The sequence below is a fragment of the Equus asinus genome, chromosome 21 (assembly GCF_041296235.1).
Source record: "Equus asinus isolate D_3611 breed Donkey chromosome 21, EquAss-T2T_v2, whole genome shotgun sequence".
Taxonomy (NCBI): Eukaryota; Metazoa; Chordata; class Mammalia; order Perissodactyla; family Equidae; genus Equus; species Equus asinus.
In genome coordinates this window covers 98,815,901-98,837,975 of record NC_091810.1, presented here as the reverse complement: position 1 = coordinate 98,837,975, position 22,075 = coordinate 98,815,901, and the positions used below count along the sequence as shown (strand labels likewise).

At 45.5% G+C, this 22,075-nt stretch overlaps 1 protein-coding gene and 1 pseudogene across 16 annotated transcripts in view; one reads left to right on the top strand and one right to left on the bottom strand.

Moving 5' to 3' along the window:
* Positions 1-4,395: 4,395 nt before the first annotated feature.
* Positions 4,396-5,676, bottom strand: LOC106848371 (small ubiquitin-related modifier 2 pseudogene; annotated as a pseudogene).
* PLCH1 (phospholipase C eta 1) overlaps positions 5,020-22,075 on the top strand; it is a 223,838-nt gene continuing 206,782 nt past the window's right edge. For 9 of the 16 annotated variants that reach the window (XM_070493783.1, XM_070493782.1, XM_070493789.1 and 6 more), the window contains exons 1-3: positions 7,960-8,097; positions 9,414-12,306; positions 13,123-13,967. In XM_070493783.1, coding sequence (XP_070349884.1) covers positions 12,219-12,306; positions 13,123-13,967 — 933 coding nt within the window. In that variant the 5' untranslated portion in view covers positions 7,960-8,097; positions 9,414-12,218. Of the gene's footprint in view, positions 8,098-9,413; positions 12,307-13,122; positions 13,968-13,997; positions 14,436-15,009; positions 15,100-18,862; positions 19,067-22,075 lie in introns of those variants that run through there. The other 7 variants (XM_070493795.1, XM_070493793.1, XM_070493798.1 and 4 more) reach the window with 4 other exon arrangements.

The window sequence follows — 22,075 nt, the reverse complement described above, 5'->3', positions numbered from 1 at the left end:
AGATAATCCTGAGGACAAGAAACAGTGTTGAGGATGGCAGCACAGAGGATGGAAAGAATAGGGTGTCTTATGACATTGTTGAGCCCCTAAAGTAGCCAATCCTTGCACGGTCTTGCCTCCCAATTTCTTTTTTTTTTTTTTCTCAAGATTTTATTTTTTCCTTTTTCTCCCCAAAGCCCCCTGGTACATAGTTGTATATTCTTTGTTGTGGGTCCTTCTAGTTGTGGCATGTGGAACGCTGCCTCAGTGTGGTCTGATGAGCAGTGCCATGTCTGCACCCAGGATTCGAACCAACGAAACACCGGGCTGCCTGCAGCGGAGCGCGAGAACCTAACCATTCAGCCACGGGGGGCCAGCCTCTCTCTTTCTTTTTTTGAGGAAGATTAGCCCTGAGCTAAAATCTGCCACCAATCCTCCTCTTTTTGCTGAGGAAGACTGGCCCTGAGCTAACATCCATACCCATCTTCCTCTACTTTATATGTGGGATACCTGCCACAGCATGGCGTGCCAAGCAGTACCATGTCTGCACCTGGGCTCCGAACCCGCGAACCCTGGGCCGCCGAAGCAGAACATGTGAACTTAACCGCTGTGCCACCAGGCTGGCCCTGCAAAGATTCTTTTTTTTTTTTTGTGATCTTATCTCATCACCTTTAGGATAGGACAGGAAGTTACATTCTAGTTTTTATTCCCTGGGTCTAATGCCTCAGTAGCTTTTTGTTTTGTTTTAAAGGAATGTTTTACTTTTATTTACAGAGAAGTTAACAGAGTTGACTTAAACAGGTTTTGTGGCAAGCTCTTGAGCCCTTTTCTCTTCCAGGTTGCATCCCAGGGATGTCAGGCCTCATCCTAGCTAGCACTGTAATTAGTTCTGATGACCTCCTCCAGCTCAGCCATTGCATTGTCTTTCCAGTGAAGTTGTGTGAAGGTGAGGCTGGTACAGGTCTTTTGTGGAATAGATGATCCAGTCTAACCTTTCTTTTTGTGATGAAGTAGAGAATCCTGATTTTATGGAGGGTGGGCAAGAAGAAAAATAGATCAATGCGACTCTTGTCATGTGCAATCCCCATGCTGAATATTCTGTTCTCCACTTAGGTAGTGGCAGTATTTAACACCTACTTGAAGGTTATGGGGAATCCCATTGGCCAGCAGCCTTCTGGGCCAAGAACAGCTGCTTTTCTGGCTTTTATCTCTAGTCTCTATTGCAGACCAGCTTGTTTGATAGTCCAAGGGCAAGGTGAACTAGATAATTGCAGAGGCTAGATCTTTGTCATTGGAGATGGTCATAATGGAGCCATCTGAAAGAGTGGAAGTGATGTGGATTAAGGCTGCCCCAGCTAGAGAAGCCCAAGGTGATCTGGCCTACATGCCAAACTATATGACCCGGTGGATTTTTTTTATGATATGAATTAGGGCTGCCCCAGGGAGAGAAACCCAGGGCATCCTCACCTACATGCCAATCTATATGGCCAGATTCGTATCTAAAAGTTATATGACCGCACAATAACCAGACCCCATCTGCACTGAAATCATTTAATGACTTTTTACATCATCTTTTCTTTTTCCAATAAAAATAAGTCACGTACCCATGCCTTATAAAATTAGCCCTAACCTTCAACTCAGGGCAGCAGCAGCAGCTCTTCACTGCCCCTGGGTCCTGTCCCCATGCAGCAGCAGCAGCAGCTCTTCACTGCCCATGGGTCCTGTCCCCAAGCCTACAGCTCTTCACTGCCCATGGGTCCTGTCCCCATGCTATTCCACACTACTCTCTAAATAAAAAGAGCACTACTGCCAGATCTTGAGAGTCCAAGAAATCTTTCAACTCCTCCGCTCACTGACCCTGCATCAGAAGAATTCCTTTTAGGCTGAATTCTTAACCAAAGCCCAGTTTCTTTCCCTTTTTCAAATAGAGCATTTACAACTTCTTGGTCTCTCGTCTTCAAAACAACAGGGTCTGTGACCACCTTTTCCCCTGGCCGTCTTTCCTTTCAGTATCTTGGGTATGTAAACCTATTTACTTTTTAAATGTAGATTTATCAAATGAAGTTAATTCTTACTGTATTTCTAAAGGATTGGATTTTTATGGCCCTTTCCAATCTACATTCTCTTAGATCCACATATCTTTTTTGGGGTTTTATTTATTTTTCATTTCCAGTCATACTTCTTATGTATGGAATGTTGACAGCAACACCAGCTTTATAATTAAGGGTGAATAAAACTTGGAGGAAGAGTGAAAACAATGCTATATGTGTGATCCATCACTGTCGTTATTTGGCAGCTAAAGGCATATTCCAGCAACACCCAGAGAGGAAAAACAGACAAGCAAGGTCTCACATTTTGCTTTCTGTTGTGGTGGTGATGTGTCTATTGGTTCCATCCATGAATCAGATGTCCAAATACTGGCTCTTCTGCAACACGTTTGGTTATGTTTATTGTTCCGTGAGGGCTCTCTAGGGATTTCCTATCATAGACCCCTGGCTTGACAGTCTTACCTCTTTCTCTCTCTACCTGCTTAATTCCCAAGGCAGTCTAGTCCACAGCCTTTTACTGCTGGGTCCCCACCATCTGGGATGGGAAGGACACATGAGTTTGCTTGTGGAAGGTGACTGGCTTCACTACTCTACTCATGGGTGTGTGTGGGGTATATCAGCAAGTCTGCTCAGTCCTGCCACTTTTCATGGTGTCACTTCAACTTACAGGAAAGCCGTGTGTTGTTAAACTAAATGGTGGGTATTCATTAGGCACTTCTTCTCTCTTGTTTCCCTCTTTTTATTCATGCTTCTTTCTCCTTGTCTCAGGAAAATGTGGTGCTGGCTGGTCCAGTAGCTTAGCAAATGTCAGAAAGGAGATAATCACTATTTCTCAACTTAGTGGAAACAGGACATGGCACCCTCAGTTTGTAGAAAGGGGAATGAAGTGCTAATGTCAAATCTCCTCCTCCCCCTGTGAACAGGAGAGGGAACGGGTGGTTGTTGCCCCGTAGACTCTAAACTGTCACCTCCTCCTCTCTCCAAGATGTTTTATAGCTCTTGATCATGAAACCTTCTACATCAGCTTGGCCTTTCCCACCACTGGGAAGACCTAGGGAATCTGCTGCCTCAAATGCCGTCTTTTAAAAACTTGAAGAAAAATTAGGGCCATTGATCCCAACAGTTCTGCTCTCTATGGTGATATTCCTGCTCTCTAGTAGCTCCGACTGTAGTAAAGATTCCAGTCAGTACTACACACCAACTAGTGCAGTTGCAAAACCTGCTTTAGGAGAACTAACTGTGTCTGATGTAGGCAAGGCTTGTGCCAAGACTTTTATGCTCTTCTGGATGTCTCCAGCGTCATTTGGTTCCTCACCAAGGTGAAGTTTGCATCTTGGAGATGTGAGTCCCTCCCTGGGGTAACCTAACTCCATGTGCTGTAAAGGGGCATATTGTTGACACAGTCTGTCTCAAATCCAATGGTTGTTTATAGCAGTGGCTTTTCAACAGTTCAGCATCATTATTAGGGAAATGCAAATCAAAACTTCAGTGAGATATCACCTCACACCTGTCAGAATGACTGTAATTAACAAGCCAAGAGATAAGTGTTGGAGAGTATGTGGAGAAAGGGGACCCTCATACACTGCTGGTGGGAGTGCAAACTGGTGCAGCCACTATGGAGAAGAGGATGGAGATTTCTCAAGACATCAAGAATAGAAATACCATATGATCCAGCTATTCCATTTCTGGGTATTTATCTAAAGAACACGAAAACACTAATTTGAAAAGATATTGGCACTTTTATGTTCATTGTAGTATTATTCACAATAGCCAAGACTTGGAAACAACCTAAGTGTTCATCAGTGGATGAATGGATAAAGATGTGATATATATATACACAAAATGGGATACTGTTCAGTCATTAAAAAAAATGAAATCTTTTTTTGAATTTGCCGTAACATGGATGGACCTTGAGGGTATCACGCTAAGCGAAATAAGAGAAAGTCGAATACCATATGATTTCACTCATAAGTAGTAGATTAAACCACCACCACAACAAACATAGATACAGAGTTTAAATTGGTGGTTACCAGATGGGAAAGCGGGGAGGGCGAAAAGAGTAAAAGGACACGTGTACAGTAACAGATGGTAATTAGTCTTTGGGTGGTGAACATAAGGGAGTCTACATAGAAATCAAAATATAATGATGTACACCTGAAATTTAATGTTACAAATCAGTTACCTCGATTAAAAAAAAAATCTTATGCAAATAGAAAAGTGGCTTTTTTTTTTCAAGGTATGCAAGGATTTTTATGTTGTTCTTTTTTTTGTTAAACAGTGAGAGCAAAATAACTTACTGGAATATAAAGATAAGAGCTGAATGAGCATGCCACTAATGGAGAAAGGGGGTATTTTCACAGAACCAGTCTTTTTCCCTATCCCATCTCCATTTGATGTCAATTAAAACATACCATTGGCCATTTAGTTTAAAAAAAATGCAATATGCTTGTGCACATACACCAGTTACTTTATGTACAATAAAGGAATGGAGAAGGGGAAAATGAAAGAATAGAGAAAACTATACTGTAGTAGTCAGGACGCGGTGGAATCAAATTGCGGTTTTCTAATTGAGAATGTCTTCTTGGTCTGGAGGAAGAGAGTTCTGGAGTAAAGTAGCAGCTTCCCTTTTTAATAGACACCTCCTGTCTGCTGCTGGAACACATCAATTGTTTCTTCATCCTCCATTTCCAACTGTGCAGGTGTGTCTGTTTCATTGATTGGCTGCCCGTCAAATCGGAATCTGATCTGCCTCATTGACAAACCCTGTTGTTCACAATAGGCTTTCATTAGTTTACTAAGTGGTGTATGCCTCTTAATCTTAAACTGCACCACAGAACCATCCTGCCCCGCCACCTTCAAATTAATATGATCGTTATTCTCAGTCTTGACTCCTTCCTTGGGCTTTTCGTCGGCGATGGCGAACGCCGTAGTCTCCTCAGCTGCCGCTTCACAAAAGAGGTACCAGGTCTGCACCGAACGAGCACACAAGCAGCACCGAAAAGTGGCTTTTTAGGGGCTGGCCCTGTGGCCGAGTGGTTGTGTGCTCTGCTTTGGCGGCCCAGGGTTTTGCCTGTTCGGATCCTGGGCACAGACATGGCACCAGCTCATCAGGCCGTGCTGAGGCAGCGTCCCACATAGCACAACCAGAGGCACTCACAACTAGAATACACAACTATGTACTGGGGGAGCTTTGGGGAGAAGAAGGAGGAAAAAAAAGGATTGGCAATGGATGTTAGCTTAGGTGCCAATCTTTAAAAAAAAAAGTGGCTTTTTATAAAGAGACAACATGGTTCAACAAGCCAAGAAACAGCATTTCAGAAGTCCAAGACACCAACAGAATCATTATTGCTTAAGCCTCCACTGGAAGGGATGGTGGATACACTAGGGCAGCAGCTGCTGCGGTTCGCCGGGGTGGAGATTTTCCCCGGCTCTACTTTGTGCTGTAGGGGAGGAAGAGTTTTCCTCAACCCTCTTAGGGTCCCTGGCTGGGTCTGAAAATTAAACTGACAAAGACAGGTTAACAGGAGGAAAGCATACGAGTTTGTTTAATGTAAGTTTTATGTGAACACAAGAGCCTTCCTAAGGAAACAAAAACCCAAAAAAACAGACCTGAGCATGTTATGCTAGGTTTGATGCAGAGCGAGCGCATAGTCGTGGAGGAGTGTGATAGGTTAAGGAGTGAGGCAACTGTAGTAAATGGGGGAAATTTAGCAAATCCTAGTTGTCAGGATTCTTCTGAGTGTCCCTTTTTCTTTGGAGATAAGGATGCTCCTCTCTTCTAGCTGTAGGGAGGGCTGGGGAGAGGGCGAGGGAAGGAGGCCAGAGAGACCTCCCTGCTTCTGCTCTTTTCTCAAACTCTTCAGCTTAAAATAGTGTGCTATGGTGCCATATTTTGGGGTAGGATGTCCTGAGCCCCGACACTGTCTGGAGCTTCTCTAATGCCATGACCAAGGCAGCTATTTCAATGAAGGCAAGTCACAGGAAGAAAGTAACACAAATTTATGAAAAGACTGAAGAAAATTAAAAACCCAAGATTAAAAATTAAAACTTTCAAAATAGAGGCCAGCCCAGTGACGTAGTGGTTAAGTTTGCACGCTCCACTTCAGCTGCCCAGGATTTGCGGGTTTGGATCCCAGGCACAGACCTACACACCACTCATCAGCCATGCTGTGGCTGTGTCCTACGTACAAAGTGGAGGAAGAGTGGCACGGATGTTAGCTCAGGGCCAATCCTTCTCACTGAAAGAAAAAAAAAGTTAAGAATAGAAATTTAAAAGTAAAATAGTAAAAAAGCTTAAAAATGAACCAACTATACTTCTATGTCAAGATAGTTATTGAGCTCATTAATTTAACTTTCACTCAAGTTGCATCAAAATACCAAATATTAAAATAGAGAAAAATGGTATCAATGATGGAAAGCAGGGGAAGATGCTGTTAATTAGCCAGGTATTTTGAAGTTTTGCAAACTATGCGATAGTGATGGTTCTAGGGGCCAGGAAAGAAGGTGGGGTTCATTGAGAAAGTAAGTCCATGCCCTAGTTTGGGATCTCTGAGTGATATGAATTACTTTTGGTCACGTCCAGAGCTAGTTCCTGAAGATCTGGAAGCCTAAGACCAAATGTCAGTGCACCCAACATAGAACACAAGGGGAAATAGGATGTTGCTAGTTGATAGCATATGTCTCATCCTGCTGGACAGGGATAATGATGACTCCTAGTCCTGGCAGTGTGTGAATTTCTTTTCAGTCAACCTGGGGGCCCCAGTTCTCTCTGGAAGATTGCCCTGAACCTTCACGGTCTCTTTAAAAGTAGGCATTGGGGAGGATCTGCTCCCTGAGGGCTGGACAGCTTTAGAAGCCACTTTCTGTTGATGAGGTTCAATTATTAAAAACAAAAACATTACTGCCAATGGGACTATTTTCTGTTTTGGTTATCAAAACAGCTCGTAGATACCTTAACTTGCAGTGGAATGGAGTAATTAGCGCCCTCTTCTGCTCTTCCACAACACCAACACCTATCTATCCTAGCACTTGTCACCTTATAATTACTTATCCATCCGTCTTCCCTCTCCTGCAAGGGATCGTGGGTCCTCAAACCATACCTTATTAAATTTTGGACTATTTCTGGTCCCTCCACGGCATTTAGTCCAATTTCTTGCTCATTAGGAACTCTACACATATTTGTTAAAGGAATGAAATAAAGAAGGAAGTGAACCGTCACAGTGTCGCCCTTCATTTCGTCCAGAACCTATTTTTTCAATCTAATTTCCCCATACATCTCATGATTCTACACCATGAAGATTAATTTGCCTTAAATGGTCTGAACATTTTTAAACGTGTCAAATTTGAAACTATTTATTTTGGACAAATCAAGCCCCTTCAATATATATTTAGTTTAAATATGCAAATAAACAAAACAAATATCAACATGGTTTTTAAAATGCAGTTTTTCCTTTTACCGTGTTTGTGTGGAAAAACCTAACCATTTGTTTTCTGCTTTAAAAAAGCAGGTGTTAGTAATAGAGCATCCCCATTAAGGTTCCAAGTGACATGGAAATAGAAGAATTTTCCTTGTGGTGTAAATTCCCCCCTCCCCCGCAGCTTTCAGAACTTTAGAATTTGCATTCTGTTTTACCAATTTCTTTCTTCATTTTCTCTCCCCAATACAATTCGCTCATTTGCCTAAACTTCTGTTCAATGTTTATAAAAATGATAGCCGTATTGCATGACTGTTCCACGACTGGATAGATTATGAAGATGGGTACTTTTAGTTATATGGTGGGAGTGTGCAGGAATTTTCAGCGGTGGTATGGGAGGGGAACCAGTAGGTTTCATAACGGAAATACGGAGTCTCATCGTTTCCATTTTCCGAGGCGGAAGAGGCTACTTCAGTTTCAGGCCCGTCCAGCCGAGCAGACCCGGGCCTCCTGAAAGTCGCAGATTCTGGCTCTGTGGGAGGTCCTTCTGGAAACAGCACACACAGAGCTCAGCCGTGAAGCTCCTGGGAGGAAGGCGAGGGGGCCCGGTCCTTCCGGACACTATTGTTTCCTCTAAATACTTCATTCCCCCCCAGGTGAGAAAACATTGAAACAAATTGGAGAAAAGTGGAAAATAAGAAAAGTTGTCTTTAATTAGCATAGTTTCTGCCTTTTAAAAAGTATTCACTAAAAATCTCCTGAGAAGTCTACCTGGGGTATAGAAAATCTTAGGTGAATTGCAGAACTTCACTGGGGAGGCACAGCTCTGCTGTTTGACCTGCATCCAGTGTCACAGGATGAATTACTTTGCCGGATATTGAAGTGGGTTACCTGGAACCTGGGATTCTGATTATCTAGGCCAAACCCATTCCTGAGCTTGACAAACAGTTTAACCTATATTTTCTCCTGAATTGTAAGGTGAAAAGTGCATTTGCTTGTAATATTTTTGACGTTTCCATATAAAAGGGGAAATGATTAAATATGCTTGTTATAGAAAAAATATGAATAGCCCATTTAAAAACGGATCATTTGAAAATGTTATTGTCTATTGGTAAGAAGTTTAACCTTAAATATTTTTTTCCTTCATAGGCCAAATACATTTTAATGTGTAGACTTCATTAGCATTTAAAAGCTTTAAATAGGGCCGCCCGGTGTCACAGCGGTTAAGTTCGCACGTTCCACTTCTGCGGCCCTGGGTTTGCTGGTTCAGATCCCAGGTGTGGACATGGTACTGCCTGGCAAGCCATGCTGCAGCAGGCATCCCACTATAAAGTAGAGGAAGATGGGTATGGATGTTAGCTCAGGGCCCGTCTTCCTCAGCAAAAATAAAAGCTTTAAGTAGGTTCCCAATAGTAACAGTAAAAATAGTTGATATTTTGAGATTAATTTTGTCCCAGACATTTTGCTAAGAGCTTCACAGGTATTGGTCTTATTTAATTGTTACTTTGGAGGCATGCATTTCTTCCATTAATAAGATCATAGCACTACACAAAGTGTGTTAATTTATGAATTTAAGTATTTCAGTGAATTCCCCACATTCCTGGATAGATAAAAGATTGCCAAAATATTAATAGTTGTTGAAACTGTGTGACCAACCATGGGATTTCATTATACTATTCTACTTTTGTGTGTGTATGAAAATTTCTGTGATAAAAAGTTAAAAACATACAACCAAACAAGTCTTCCCAAGATCAGCCATCTTGCTGGGTTCCTGCCCTCAGCTCCAGTGCAGCGTGACAGTGGGCCACACATGGGGACACAGGCCTCCAGCTGGAGAGGAATATTGGTGACACTTACACTAGTCTCCCCCCATCCTTCCTGACCAGCTCAGGAAGTTTCCCTTCCCATTTTTTGTCTCTGTCATACGCATATGAATCTGCACAAAGGTGTTCATATCCTTCTTTGGTGGCAGGTTCAGGAGGCGGCATTGTAGGGGACACCTGCTCTTTTCATCTGCCAGAATCCCATCCAACACTCATTTGGGGAGAGCATCCCCCTTCCAATGGGGAATAATCCTCTGTGACTCAGGGATCTCCAGTGGGGCTGCCACTCCCAGCATTCCACGCCCCTGGCTGTGGGGTGGCTGCACAATCAGGACTGGCCACAGATGTTCTCTCCCTGTTCCTGACCACATTAACTGCACTACGGATGGACATGTGACTTGAACCAGGTCAGTTAGAATCCTTTCCTACAATATTATTTACAGATGGTAAAAGCAAGAAGGCCTCTCTTCCCCTGGGATCACTAGCTGAGACGATTGAAGTCTGGAGCTGTCCCTGGTAATACTCTCCCCACCTCCAGCCTATGGAGGAAGCTCGTATGTAATAGGAGAGAATAAGATCAAAACATGGAGAAATCAGGGAGAGAAAGAGTAGGCGCAAAGTGAGAATGAGTGTGAAAGAGAGATGATGATTCTGAACTCCTGGATCCAGTCGTTCCTGAAGCCCTATCCTTTCCCTATCTTAAGGTGGGAGTCAGTACATTAGTTTTTTTCAAGCTAGTTTGATTTGGGGTTTTGTTATTTGTATCTAAAAGTCTTGACCAATACAGGAAGTAGGTCCATAAGGGCAGTAACTGCTTTGTACTTCAGGAGTATTAATTCATATTCCAGCTTAGACTTACCATCTGGAGTAGTGTCTGGCACATGGCAAGTACTCAAGAAATATGTGTTGAAAGAGGGATAACTCCTTGATAATTGCTAAGCTCTTTGGTAATTCTCTTGACTTCCTGGTGCAGTCATTAAAATAGGAATAATATTCATGTCCTTCACCCTCTTGCTTCATGGATATAACTTAAAGATTACTGCTGGTTAAATATGAGTATCTTACATATTGTTATTTTTGCAACTGAAAGCACCATTTTTGTACAGCTAGCAAAATCTACTTCCAACACACGATTCCTAGTGCATTTTTCTAAGAAACCCCTTATGATACACAGCACAGTGGGCCCACCACAAGGCCTATCAATCATTTTACGTGTATCAGGCACCCTTTACAGGATTTTCTGTGATCCTGGTGTCAGTGCACATTCTCTATGAAGGCAGAGATGATATGTAGAAATCTGGCGGCTATTTAGAAGGGAGGCCAGGCAGTGCCGTGCCAGTATAATTAATGAGAGTGGTTGCTCTGGAAGCAAGAGGAGGGTGGGGGTTGGGAAGGACGTCTTTCACCAGTCAATGGCATTTAAGAAAAATCGGTGCTGTCTTAGCCCTTTTACTGCTGGGAGGAGGTTAAGTCAAAGGGCTGCTGTAAGGGGCTTTCTGTAACTCCCTGCTCCGGTGCAGGGAGGTCCCCCATACCGGGAAGCTGGGAGGATTCGACCCCAGAGTTTGCAGCAGGGCTGATCTCAACCTTGAATTGCAGGAGTCCCTTACACTCGGAAAGTGGTAAATCCTTACTGAAAGATTACAAGTTATGTGACCAACAGACCATTCAAAAAAGGTATTTGCTACCATATAGGGCTTTTATTTTACATGCCCAAAGAAGTGTTAACCTAGATTCCATTTCCTCCAATTCGCTTGTACCCAGTGAAGGAGGGGGGTATTATTGGCTTTGTTTTCCTATTGACTGGTAACCATGGAAGGGTTTGTAACCTAGAGGCTGTTTACTACCCGCTGTCTAATCCCTTTGTTATTATTCCCTCCGATTGCCACAAGCAGGCAGAAATCCTTTTGACCTTCTAAACACTTAGCAATGTAACAAGAATATTTTCTTGGTTTTAGTTAGTGATTTTTCTCTGATTAATGGTGTAAAAAAAAGACTCAGAGGGAAAGGCTACATTAAAACATTTATGGACATACACATATGTCCTGACATTTAAGACCATGATTAAGCAGGATTCACACCAACTTCAGAATTGTTCCCTTTGGAGAGGGGCAGAGGGAGAAGGGCCGGCAGATGGGGTTTTCGCTACCTCTGTAATGCTTGCTTAAAAAGAAGGGTTGGAGCAAGAGCGTCACACGGGTGTTTGCCTTGTTTTTGGTAGGTTTGAAATATTGCACAATTAAGAAAATGTTAAAGTTCACGAAATATAGATATTGATTAAAACTATAAAAATAAAGTGCTCTTGTGATGAACTTCGAGCTCGCTTCAACAGGCGCCTCCGCGGTTTCTCGGATTTGAGAGGCGGTTGGTGTGTGAGGGGTCGTCTTGCTGTCTCTCTCTTTTTGGCCTGCCTATTCACCGCGGAGATTACCAGCAAAATAAATCTCCAAAAAGCGCATGTCTACGAAGAAAAAAGAAATTTGGGGGTAGAAGGGTCATCTTTAACGGCTTATAAATTGGGGATTTGTGTGTAGGCACGTAAAAAAAAAAAAGAAAAAAGGAAATTTGGGCAGGTTTCTTTCTATGGAGCCAAGAGGAGCTATCTGTCTTCTTCCAAACTGATTTCTTCTTGGCACCCTGGCAGGAAGACACTCCAGCGACAATTCTGGTGGCTTTTCCTTTTTTCCGGAGAGTCCAGGGTTGCTTTCAGGATAACGTTTCTTCTTGCCCATGGTGCTTTGCTGTGACATTGTAATCGCCTCTGCTGAACCGAATAATACAAATGGGTTGTTTCTATGGTATCGGCTAAGTGGGATGAAAAGGTGAAACCCTAGATCTTGCGCCGCGAGGTCACGGTGCTGCCGCCCCCACCCCCGTCAGAGCGCACGGGCGGCGGGCCGCTCGTCTGCAACTTCCCGGGCGCATTCACGCAGGAGAAAGAAAGGGACTAGTTCATGTTGTCGCTGCGCCGGGAAAATCCCCGCCTGCCCCAGCTGCCCGCTCTCCCGGGAGCTTCTTCCTGGTGGGAACTCGGCACCGAAGGTGAGCGAGGGGGCGCGCAGTCCGACCCCGCCCGGCTCTGAGCAGACAGGGCCGGGCGCCCCGAGGCGGGCACGTGCGCTCGACCCGCGCGGCGCCGACTGCGTGCGCTCTCCTGGGAGCGGGCGCGGGCCTGAGCCCGAGGCGGCGCGTGCCGGGGAGCGGAGGAGCGGCGCGCTTCCCCCTCTGGGCACAGGGCTCTCCTGCGTCCGGACCGCGCGCACCGGCACTTTTCCTGGACGGTGGAGCACGAGGCGGACGACACGGGGTCGGGATTCCCTGAAGGCGTGCTCTGACCCGTCTCTGCACCTCCACTCCAGCCTCGCCCGTCTCCTTATCCACCGCCCCCCTCCCCCGTCCGCCCCCCGAGGCTGGGGATCGGGGTCCGTCGGTTTGGGAACCTTTGAAACTTGAGGGAAAGAGTACAAGACTTCACGCCCGCTGCTTCTGCCCTGGCTAGCCGGGCTCGGGGTCCAGGTCCGGCGCTCGGTGCACCAGCCGGCGGGGTGTGGAGGCGGCGGGAGCTCTGGTCACGCTACCGGCCGGGGTCCTGATTTCCGCGGGGGGAGGGGTTGGGGGAGGGGAGGGGCTCCGAGGAGCGGGAAGGAGGGAGAGAGGGAGAAGGGGGCGTTCAGGGCCGGGACAGAGGGGTGGGAAGGGGCTCCGGGGAGAGGGAGGGGGAGAGTCCGGGCGCGCGTGAGGACTTGAATGAGAGCGGGTTGCCGCGGCGGCCCCAGCTCTTCCCGGCTCGGCTCGGGGGTGGGTGGGGGGTGTGTGTCTCTGCCGTGCCTTTCTAGGGGGTCTTGTGCACCTCGACAGGGCTTGGAGTTGGAGTCACAGGGTCAACAAGTCGTCACCCCAGCACCTTGGCGGGCGCCCCCGTGCCCAGGGATCGAGGACCCTTCATCTGCCGAACACTCCAAGTGGAGCAGGTCGGTGCGTTTCGGGGAACAGGGGCCGAGAGGCGAGGACCATGCACCTGTCCAGGGGTGCAGGAAATCGTGCACCAGTCCAGGGGCGCAGGAGACCGTCCACAGTTCCAGGGGCGCAGGAGATCGTGCACAGGTCCAGGAGTGCAGGATCCAGGAGCGGGTGCCGAGCTCCGCTCCCCGAGCCCGGCCGGGACACGCTCGTCGGGACGCATGAGCGCTGTTGTGCGTAGGGTCCCCTCACTCACGAGGGTGCGATCCAGCGCCGGAGTTGAGCGTTCGGCCTCGTGGTGGGGGTTCGCCCGCGGAGGGTCAGGCGGTGCCGGGGGCTGCACCGCGGGGTCCTTGGCCCCTCCCGGACCGCGTCTCCCGCCGGCAAGGGGACTGCGGTGTCCGCGACCCTGGGGCCCCAAGGCTGTCGCCGCGTCCCCTGGCCACGCGGAGGAGCGGGTGCGCTCCGCGCCGGGGGTTCACCCTCCGCCGGCTCCTGGAAGGCTCCCGGCGCCAGGCGGGGCGGGGCGGGGCGGTCTGCGCCTGCGCGCTGCGCGCCCGCGCGTTCCCATGGCGACGGCGCCGCGCGGCCGGGCGGACGCGGTCCCGGTGCGGCGGCGGGTCCCGGGCCGTGTCTTTGTTGCTCCGGCGCGGCGTCGCCCTGTGGCCTCGCGCCGAGGTCGGGAGCGCGGCAGGAGCACGGCGGCTCACTGGCCCGGAAGGGAAGACCCCGCCGCAGTGCCGGTACGGTGAGGACGCGCTCGCCAGACTACACTGAGCCGCCCCCTCTGTCCCGGGACTCGAGGAGCGCGCCGCTCCGGGAGGCGGGCTTGTGATGCTCCGGTGGGACGGTGCTCCTGGAGGCGGGCTGGTGATGCTCCCGGGGGATGGTGTTCCCGGAGGCGGGCTGGTGATGCTCCTGGGGGTTGATGCTCCCGGGGGGTGATGCTCCCGGAGGCGGGCTGGTGATGCTCCCGGGGGAAGGTGCTCCCGGAGGCGCACTGGTGGTGCGCCCGGCTGCGGTGCTCCCGGTGCACCCAGGTCGAGGGGCAGACACCAGGGCTCCCAGGAGAGGTGCTGGTTTTCCGGGTGCCCCGCGTGTCGGTCTCTTCTGGGTTAATTTTCTGCAGGAAAGTTTCAAGAAGCCTTGGCGCGGACCAGTCAGATTTCTCAAGCCTTCAGTTAAGAGAGTCATTTCCATTTCTTAAAATTGTGAGTCCTCACAGCTCCATCCTCTTTAAAAATCCCATTTGTTTACACACAGGTTAGCATTTGGCGAGGGCGCACATCTTAAGGGGTATGTAGAGGGAGCTGTAGCTTCTTGTTGCTCGTTTTTCTTAGGTTGCATCAATATTTGGCAGCCTGATTGATAAAACTAGTTGCTGTTAAGTAGACATTGGTTAGAATTAACGTGATTGAAAATGAAAGTTTAAAAGTGGATATCCTGGGATAAAGTATGGCATAAAGATATCTTAGATGAAGTAATATATGAGTATTGTCTTGCTGTATCCTATTGTTAAAGAATTTGCCTTCCAGAATACCAAATGTTTATTAGTGGTAGACATTTTCAGACAATATGTTTCCTCTACCAGCAAATGATGTCAACATGATACTTCTCTTCAGATGATTAGCAAATAACATGTTGTTAAAGTTACCTCTCCCATCCCATTCTTTATAAATGCCTAGACATTATGCAATCCATCTAGCTCAGATGTTTAAAAATGTCCAGTTAAGTTTTTTTCCCTTTTCTCATAATTAAAAAAATGGAAAACCTCTTAATTTTCAGGTTCAGCTACTTTGTGACCCTGTTTGATGGCTTGTAACTGGCTCCAATTCCCTAATTCTCAGTGACATGTGTTTCTGCTGGTTCCAGGAGGTAAACTGCAGTTTAGCAGATCATGGGATAATGGGGTTGGGAGCGCTCGGGGAAGGATAGGGGGAGGCTGTGGGGATGAGACAAAGGGGGGAGGTTGGTGGGCAGAGCCAGGATTTATAGCTGCACCAGATTCTTCATAAAAGCTGCTGAAGTCATTGCTCCTGTTTGATGTATTTTCCCACATCATCAACATCAATTAAACTTATTTTTAGAATTAGTCTTTTAAATAATTGTAAGGTTAGAATTATAAAAATAGAATATGATAAAGGGTGCTTTATGTTACGGTGCCATAATGTAATACTGGGAAGACTCTTAATGTTTTCTACTTAATTTATTCACTTAGCTAACTGATAGTTTACTGAAAATTAATTACATATAAGGCAAGATAAATCCAGATTCCTGCCCTAATGAACTAAGGGCGGTGAGTTCTGGAATAATTCTAATACTGTTTCCGGTGTCAGGGTAAAACCCTATCCCCGTGGAATGATTCAGGAGAAGAGTTGGTTTAGTGCTGAGACTCAGAAACAAATGCTTACACTTTGATTAAGAAAACCCTGGACGTTGTTCTGAGCATTTTAGATAGGAGTCTATATATAGGGTAAGAAGCATTGTGTGCACCTATCTTCTTACACTTTTGTAGTACAGACGTGGCCCTAAAACTTGCAGTCTTGGCAAGTGCAGTCTGAGTTTGGGAGGAACAGAGAAAGCCTGTAATTCTCAGGTTTCTTAGATGGAGATAAGGTGAGTGATTCTGTAGTCCTTTGTTCTGGCTGCGTGTTTCATGACATCATAAACCTCCTGCAGCTCCCTTCTAAGAAGAGCGTTGGTCTCTCTGCTTGAAGGATCATGACTATTATTTCTCTGAGAGGAAAAAAAGGGATAAAATTATGATAGAAGGATAAAAGGAATACAGTCGGGCATTTTAACATTTGAACTTTTGAGCTGGAATAATTTCTAGGCATTTTTAGTGAGTCTGGACTCTGTTGAAATCCATTACAGCCATGACAAACCTCTGATGTGATACTGACCATGGTTGACAAATGTTTCCTCTTGTCACCCAGGATGTGGAGGGTTAGGGAGAATGTAGTCTCCTCTCCTTCAGCACTTCATGAGTCTGATAACAGTTACTGGCTCAGAGAGCTTGCTGAAGAGCATCCCTATTTGGTTATTGCTCTTTGTCTGGGAAAATCAGATTCAGCTGTGAATGTGGACCAAGTGGTGCAGAACTCATTACTGTGAACAATGCCTCCTCGGCCTGGGAAGCATGTTCTCTCTACTCTCTAGTAGGAGCTCATTCCAGGCTGGCTCTGCTCACAAGGAAAATCATTTAGACACAGTTCACTGGACACTCACATCTCTTTGACACCCATGACCATTTTTGTTTAAGGAGAAATCCAGTACTCCTGTAGTAGGGTGTGCCGAATTAGAAGTGCATTTTAAGAAGCCCATGAAGAAGTTTACACAGCTTTGTGCTATTATCATTAAGGTCCCTCTCTTTTGTGCTTCAAAGTGAAAGAGGGCAGGAGGATGCAGAAGGCACAACTGAGAAGACTTTTATAGCAAAGTGAAAAGCATCCTCACCAATGCTGCATTTTGGATGCGCTAGACTGAGTGCCTTTGCCTCATTATTGTCATAAAATTACAGAAAAAGACATCTGCCATGTTTATTACATAATCGGGAAAGCAGGGCCCAAGGTTGCTAAATGGTTTTCTTAAAGTCACACAACTAACAAATGGCAGAACTGGGATGAAAATGCCAAGTTTCTGATTTCAGGAGATCCTCCTGTTTCCAGGAAATCTAGGGTAGGCAGATATGAAATCCTTGCTCTGGACTTGGTCTTTGCAACTATGTTTAATTGCTATAGTTGTGGATATAAAATGGTCAAACATCAGCACTGTTACATGATTGAATCTGATTTCATCGAATGGGACTGACATGGGCGCCCTCTCCTAGGTGTTTGGTTATAAGCATGTGTATTTCATGAGGACACACGTGGTGCACGTGTGTAAATGCAGAAGATCCTTTTCCAGGGTCTATTTGGGCTGAGGAATTCTGGCATGATTAGGATTTAACACAAGGGGAACAGTTTTTCTGATTACTTATTGTCCAGTAAATATATTAAATAAGGGTTTCTGGAAGAAAAGGAGGAAATGGATGGTAATGTGTTCCAACTGTGTGCCTGGGCTTTTGTTTTATGTCGCTGTAAAAGTCATAATGATCAAGACATGCAGGAATTATCCCATGTTACTGATGAGGCTCAGAGAGGTTAGTTTCTTGCTCAAGATCAAGTGAGTATGAAACATTTCAAATTTGAAGCCGGGTCTGTCTGCCTCCATGCTCTGTTGTATCATGTTGCCACTCAGAAAAGCAACACTAAATTTATGAAAAATACTGAGTTGGTTTTCTTTTCAAATTCATCATTCCATCCGAAGAACAAACAGGTAGAAGTGTTTCTGATCAGCTTTTTGGTGAGTGGAGTGTCGTATTCCCCATATGGAGTCCAGGAGGTTATAAATTCAGGCCTGGTTCTAGGAAAACATTCAGGTCTTTGTATAAACTGTGTTGGCTATTTGTTTAGAAGCCAGTGATGTTTAGGTTCCCTTCTGCAGATGCTTCGCCACATCAAAGTGGCCCACTTATCACTCCTGGGTTGTTGTCAAATTGCGATGGGTCCAAGAGAATCCTCGTGATTTTAATGTGTGTATTCTGGTATCCCAAGACTTAGATATTGGCTTTGTCTTATAAACAATTTGCTCCCTCATTTTCTTCAAATAGTGTTGAGAGACTTACTGCTGGATAGAACCAGATGGTGCCTTCCTCTAACGTGATTCAGATTGGAGACCAGAATCACCTTGGACAGTTGCTGAAAATTTCTAAACTTATGCCAGAAGCTGGAGTTTTGGTGCTCCTAAAACTGCCCTGCTGTGGTGATGAGAAATTGAAATTGGACTGTACTGAGCTGGTTTCAGATTTGCAGTGTTTTTGAGCTGGTTTACGCATGAAGAAACTGAGGCTCAGGGATGTCCACACTCGCATAGCCGAGTTGGGACTTGAATGCTGACATTGCAGACGCCTGGTCTGGTGGTCTCAGCAGCACAGCGCACCTCTCTCCCGGGCCTTCTTTCCTCCCTACGGCTCTGACTCCAGGGGAGAAGAAAGGGTTCAGGGTTTTAGAAAGTTGGATGCTCGGCTCTGCTTTGGGCTTCCGGCACCGCCCAGGGCTGCAGGGCTGTCTGGGTTTCCCTCTTCATGAGTTTGTTTTCTGTGGCTTATCCTATGAGCAGCCTCTTTTCTCTGCGGCTGGTTCTTCTGAATTTAGCAAGGGACTTGTGAACCTGTCCAGCCGCTCTGGTGCCCATGCCTTTCCTGTTTTGTTTTTTTTAAAGATTGGCACCTGAGCTAACAACTGTTGCCAGTCTTCTTTTTTCTTTTTTTTTTCTTTCTGCTTTTTCTCCCCAAATCCCCCCAGTACATAGTTGTATATTTTAGTTGTGGGTCCTGCCAGCTGTGGCACGTGGGACGCCGCCTCAACGTGGCCTGATGAGCGGTGCCATGTCTGTCCGCACCCAGGATCTGGACCAGCGAAACCCTGGGCCACCATAGTGGAGCGTGCAAACTTAACCACTCGGCCACGCGGCGGGCCCCATGCCTTCCCTGTTGAATTGCCCCTGGAAGGCAGACGGAGCTAGCTGAGTGCGAGCACATGCGAGTTACTGATTAACTCACCCGAGGCAGCCGTGGCTTCTCGTTCATCCGCCTCCACTTCCTTGTTCTAGTCCACGAGAACCAGACATTTGAATTTAGCTTCCCACTTCCCTCTTCTGCTCTTCAGTTTAACTGAAGCAGTCTCTGGACCTTGGAAGGGTCTCCGTGGAGTGCTGAGCGCCCTCTGCAGCACTGCCCCTGGCAGGAATGTTGAAGATCTGTGCGGTGTTCTCAGGGGTCTGAATCCGGGACAGAAGTTAGGTGAGTTGATTTGCTGGGTAATTGTATGCAGTTTGGTTCTCCACACCTGCTGTTTCGTTGAGCCGAACAACTTTCTGACTTTGAGTAATATGGGAGTTTTTGAAGAGAAATTTATTTTTTGAAAAGAGATTTCTTTATAGAAAAGAGTAATGTGTTCATATAAGGAGTTAGGATTATGTAAAGATCCGTTGATTTTTATTTCAATTTAAAGATTGTTGGTACCATACAATCCTCTGTGTAAAAGAGAAAAAAGGGGAGTTTCCTTGTCTGCATATAGAATCTCTCTACACAGGAGCTAATAGTGTGGTTGCTGGGAGACAGGTGCCAGAGTGAGCTATTCATTGTATACTCTTTTGTGCCTTTTGAATTTTGAAACTTCAACTCAAGACATAAAATTAAAATAAAACAGAGAATACTTTTAATAATAAGGAAATAAGTAAGCACCTCCTGGCTCCTAACTGTAGGAGGAGGAGACTGGGAAGCAATTTTAAAGAAAAGGAAAGCAGTTCTTTTTCTTACTGTCTTTTAAAGTCTCACGAAAGTTCACATTTAGTAATTTTTTTTTCACATTTAGTAAATTTTAAAAGCAGTGTGTTCTGGGGCCGGCCCCGTGGCCAAGCAGTTCGTGCGCTCTGCTTCAGCGGCTCAGGGTTTCGGCAGTTTGGATCTTGGGTGTGGACCTAGCACCGCTCATCAAAGCCGCTAAGGTGGCTTCCCAGACAGCAGAACTAGAGGGACCTGCAACTAGAATACGCAGCTGTGTACTGGGGCCTTTAGGGAGGAGGAGGAGGAGGAGGGGGATGAGGAGGAGGAGGAGGGGGAGGGGGAGGGGGGAGAAGAAGGGGGGAGGGGGAGAGGAGAAGGAGAAGGAGGAGAAGAAAAAAGCAGTGTTCTTTAAGCTCTTCTGGATTTCGATAACAGGTCTGGGGAGGATTTTTAGAGTTTTCCCAGTTTTCTTCCCTCTCATAAAGCATCAGCTACTGGCTGCAGCCAACTCCATGGGCCGATGGGAAGCAGACCGTCCCTCCTGAGCTAGCCCTGTAGACTTGTCCTGCTGGCAGTTTGTGGAGTGAAGGCTAGAAACTGAGCCCCCCCACCGCTGCGAGCTGTCTTTTTTCTCCCGTGGGGGAATCCCTGTGATGTGATCATCCTTTTATTTTCCTGAGCAGTGTCTAAATGTGAATGTCAGAAGAATCTTTTCTTCTCAAATTGAAAAAGAAAAAAAAGCTTGAATACAAAGGTTTTCTTCTGAATCACAGCTGTTTTGGTTTTAAATAGGTTGTGAATTGGAAGCGTTTTTCTGTTTACTGGTTGCATCGTTGAATACGGTCTTGGGAGAGAGTGAACACAAACTGTGTACCAACTGCTTTTTCACTGTCAGGAGAGAGAGGTGTGAAATGTTATTTAGTGTCCAACTTGAAGTCGAAAGCAAAAACTCAAGTTGGGACCAGTTCTCAGCATATTCTTGAAAATTTCTCATCTCAAATTTGGCGAAGTAAATAAAACATATTTTCCTCACAGAATCCTTATTGCTGTGTTGCTTTATTGAAAAAGAATAACTGAATAGATTATGCTTTCTCACGCTTAAAGATTTTTGAAGCTTAAAAGGGCATTTAGTGAAAATTCTCTCTCACCTCTACCCCTCAGTCATCCAGTTCTTTCTCTAATAGACCAGCAGTGTTATTAGTTTCCTGTGCATTTTTTGAAAAAGATATTTCATTTATACACAAGCAAATACATATGGATGCTTTATTCCTTTTTTAAAAAATCACATGGTATTGGACTATCCACATGATTCTGCATTTTTTCTTGTAACAAAATGTTTTATATATCGTTCCATATCAGCATATAGAGCTTCTTAATTCTTTTTTTTTGTTTTTACTTTATTGTTTTAGGTTCACAGCAAATTGCTCCCACACATGCATAACCCCCCATTGTCAACATTCCCCACCAGATGGTACATTTGTTACAATTGATGAGCCCACACTGACGCTCGTCATCGCCCAGAGTGTGTGGTTTACGTTACACTTCACTCTTGTGTTCCACCTTCTGTGGGTTTGGACACATGTATAGTGACATGTATCCATCATTACAGTGTCATACAGAGTATTTTCACTGCCCTAAAACTCCTGTGCTCTGCCTCATTCCTCTCTCCCCCAGCCTTCAACCCTTGTAACCACTGCTCTTTTTATTGTCTCCATAGTTCTGCCTTTTTCAGAATGTCACAGAGTTGAAATCACACAATATGTTGCCTTTTCAGATTGGCTTCTTTCGCTTAGTAATATTCATTTAAGGTTCCTCCATGTCTTTATGGCTCGACAGCTCATTTCCTTTTAGTGCTGAATGATATTCCATTGTCTGGATGCACCACAGTTATTTATCCATTCACCTACAGAAGGACACTTGGATGCTTCCAAGGTTTGGCAATTATGAATACAGCTGCTGTAAACAACGTGTGCAGGTTTTTGTGTGGGCATAGCTTTTCATTTCCAAGGAGCACGATTGCTGGATCCTATAGTAAGAGTATGTTTAGTTTTGTAAGAAACTGCCAAACTGTTTTCCAAAGTGGCTGCACCCTTCTGCATTCCCACCAGCAGTGAAGGAGAGTTCCCGTTGCTCCACATCCTCACCAGCGTTTGGTGTTGTCAGTATTCTGGATTTTGGCCGTTTCTAATAGGTGTGTAGTGGTGTCTCATTGATGTTTTAATTTGCATTTCTCTGATGATGTGATGTGGAGCATTTTTTCATAGGCTTATTTGCCGTCTGTATATCTTTGATGAAGAGTCTGTTAAGGTCTTTGGTATATTTTTTAATTTGATTTTTTACATTTTTATTGTTGAGTTTTAAGAGTTTCTTGTATATTTTGGATAACAGTCTGTCATCAGATGTATTTCTGCAAATATTTTCTCCTAAACTGTAGCTTGTCTTCTCTCATTCTGTTGGCAGTGTCTTTCACAGAGCCGAAGTTTTAAATTTTTATGAAGTCCAGCGTATCAATTCTTTCTCTCA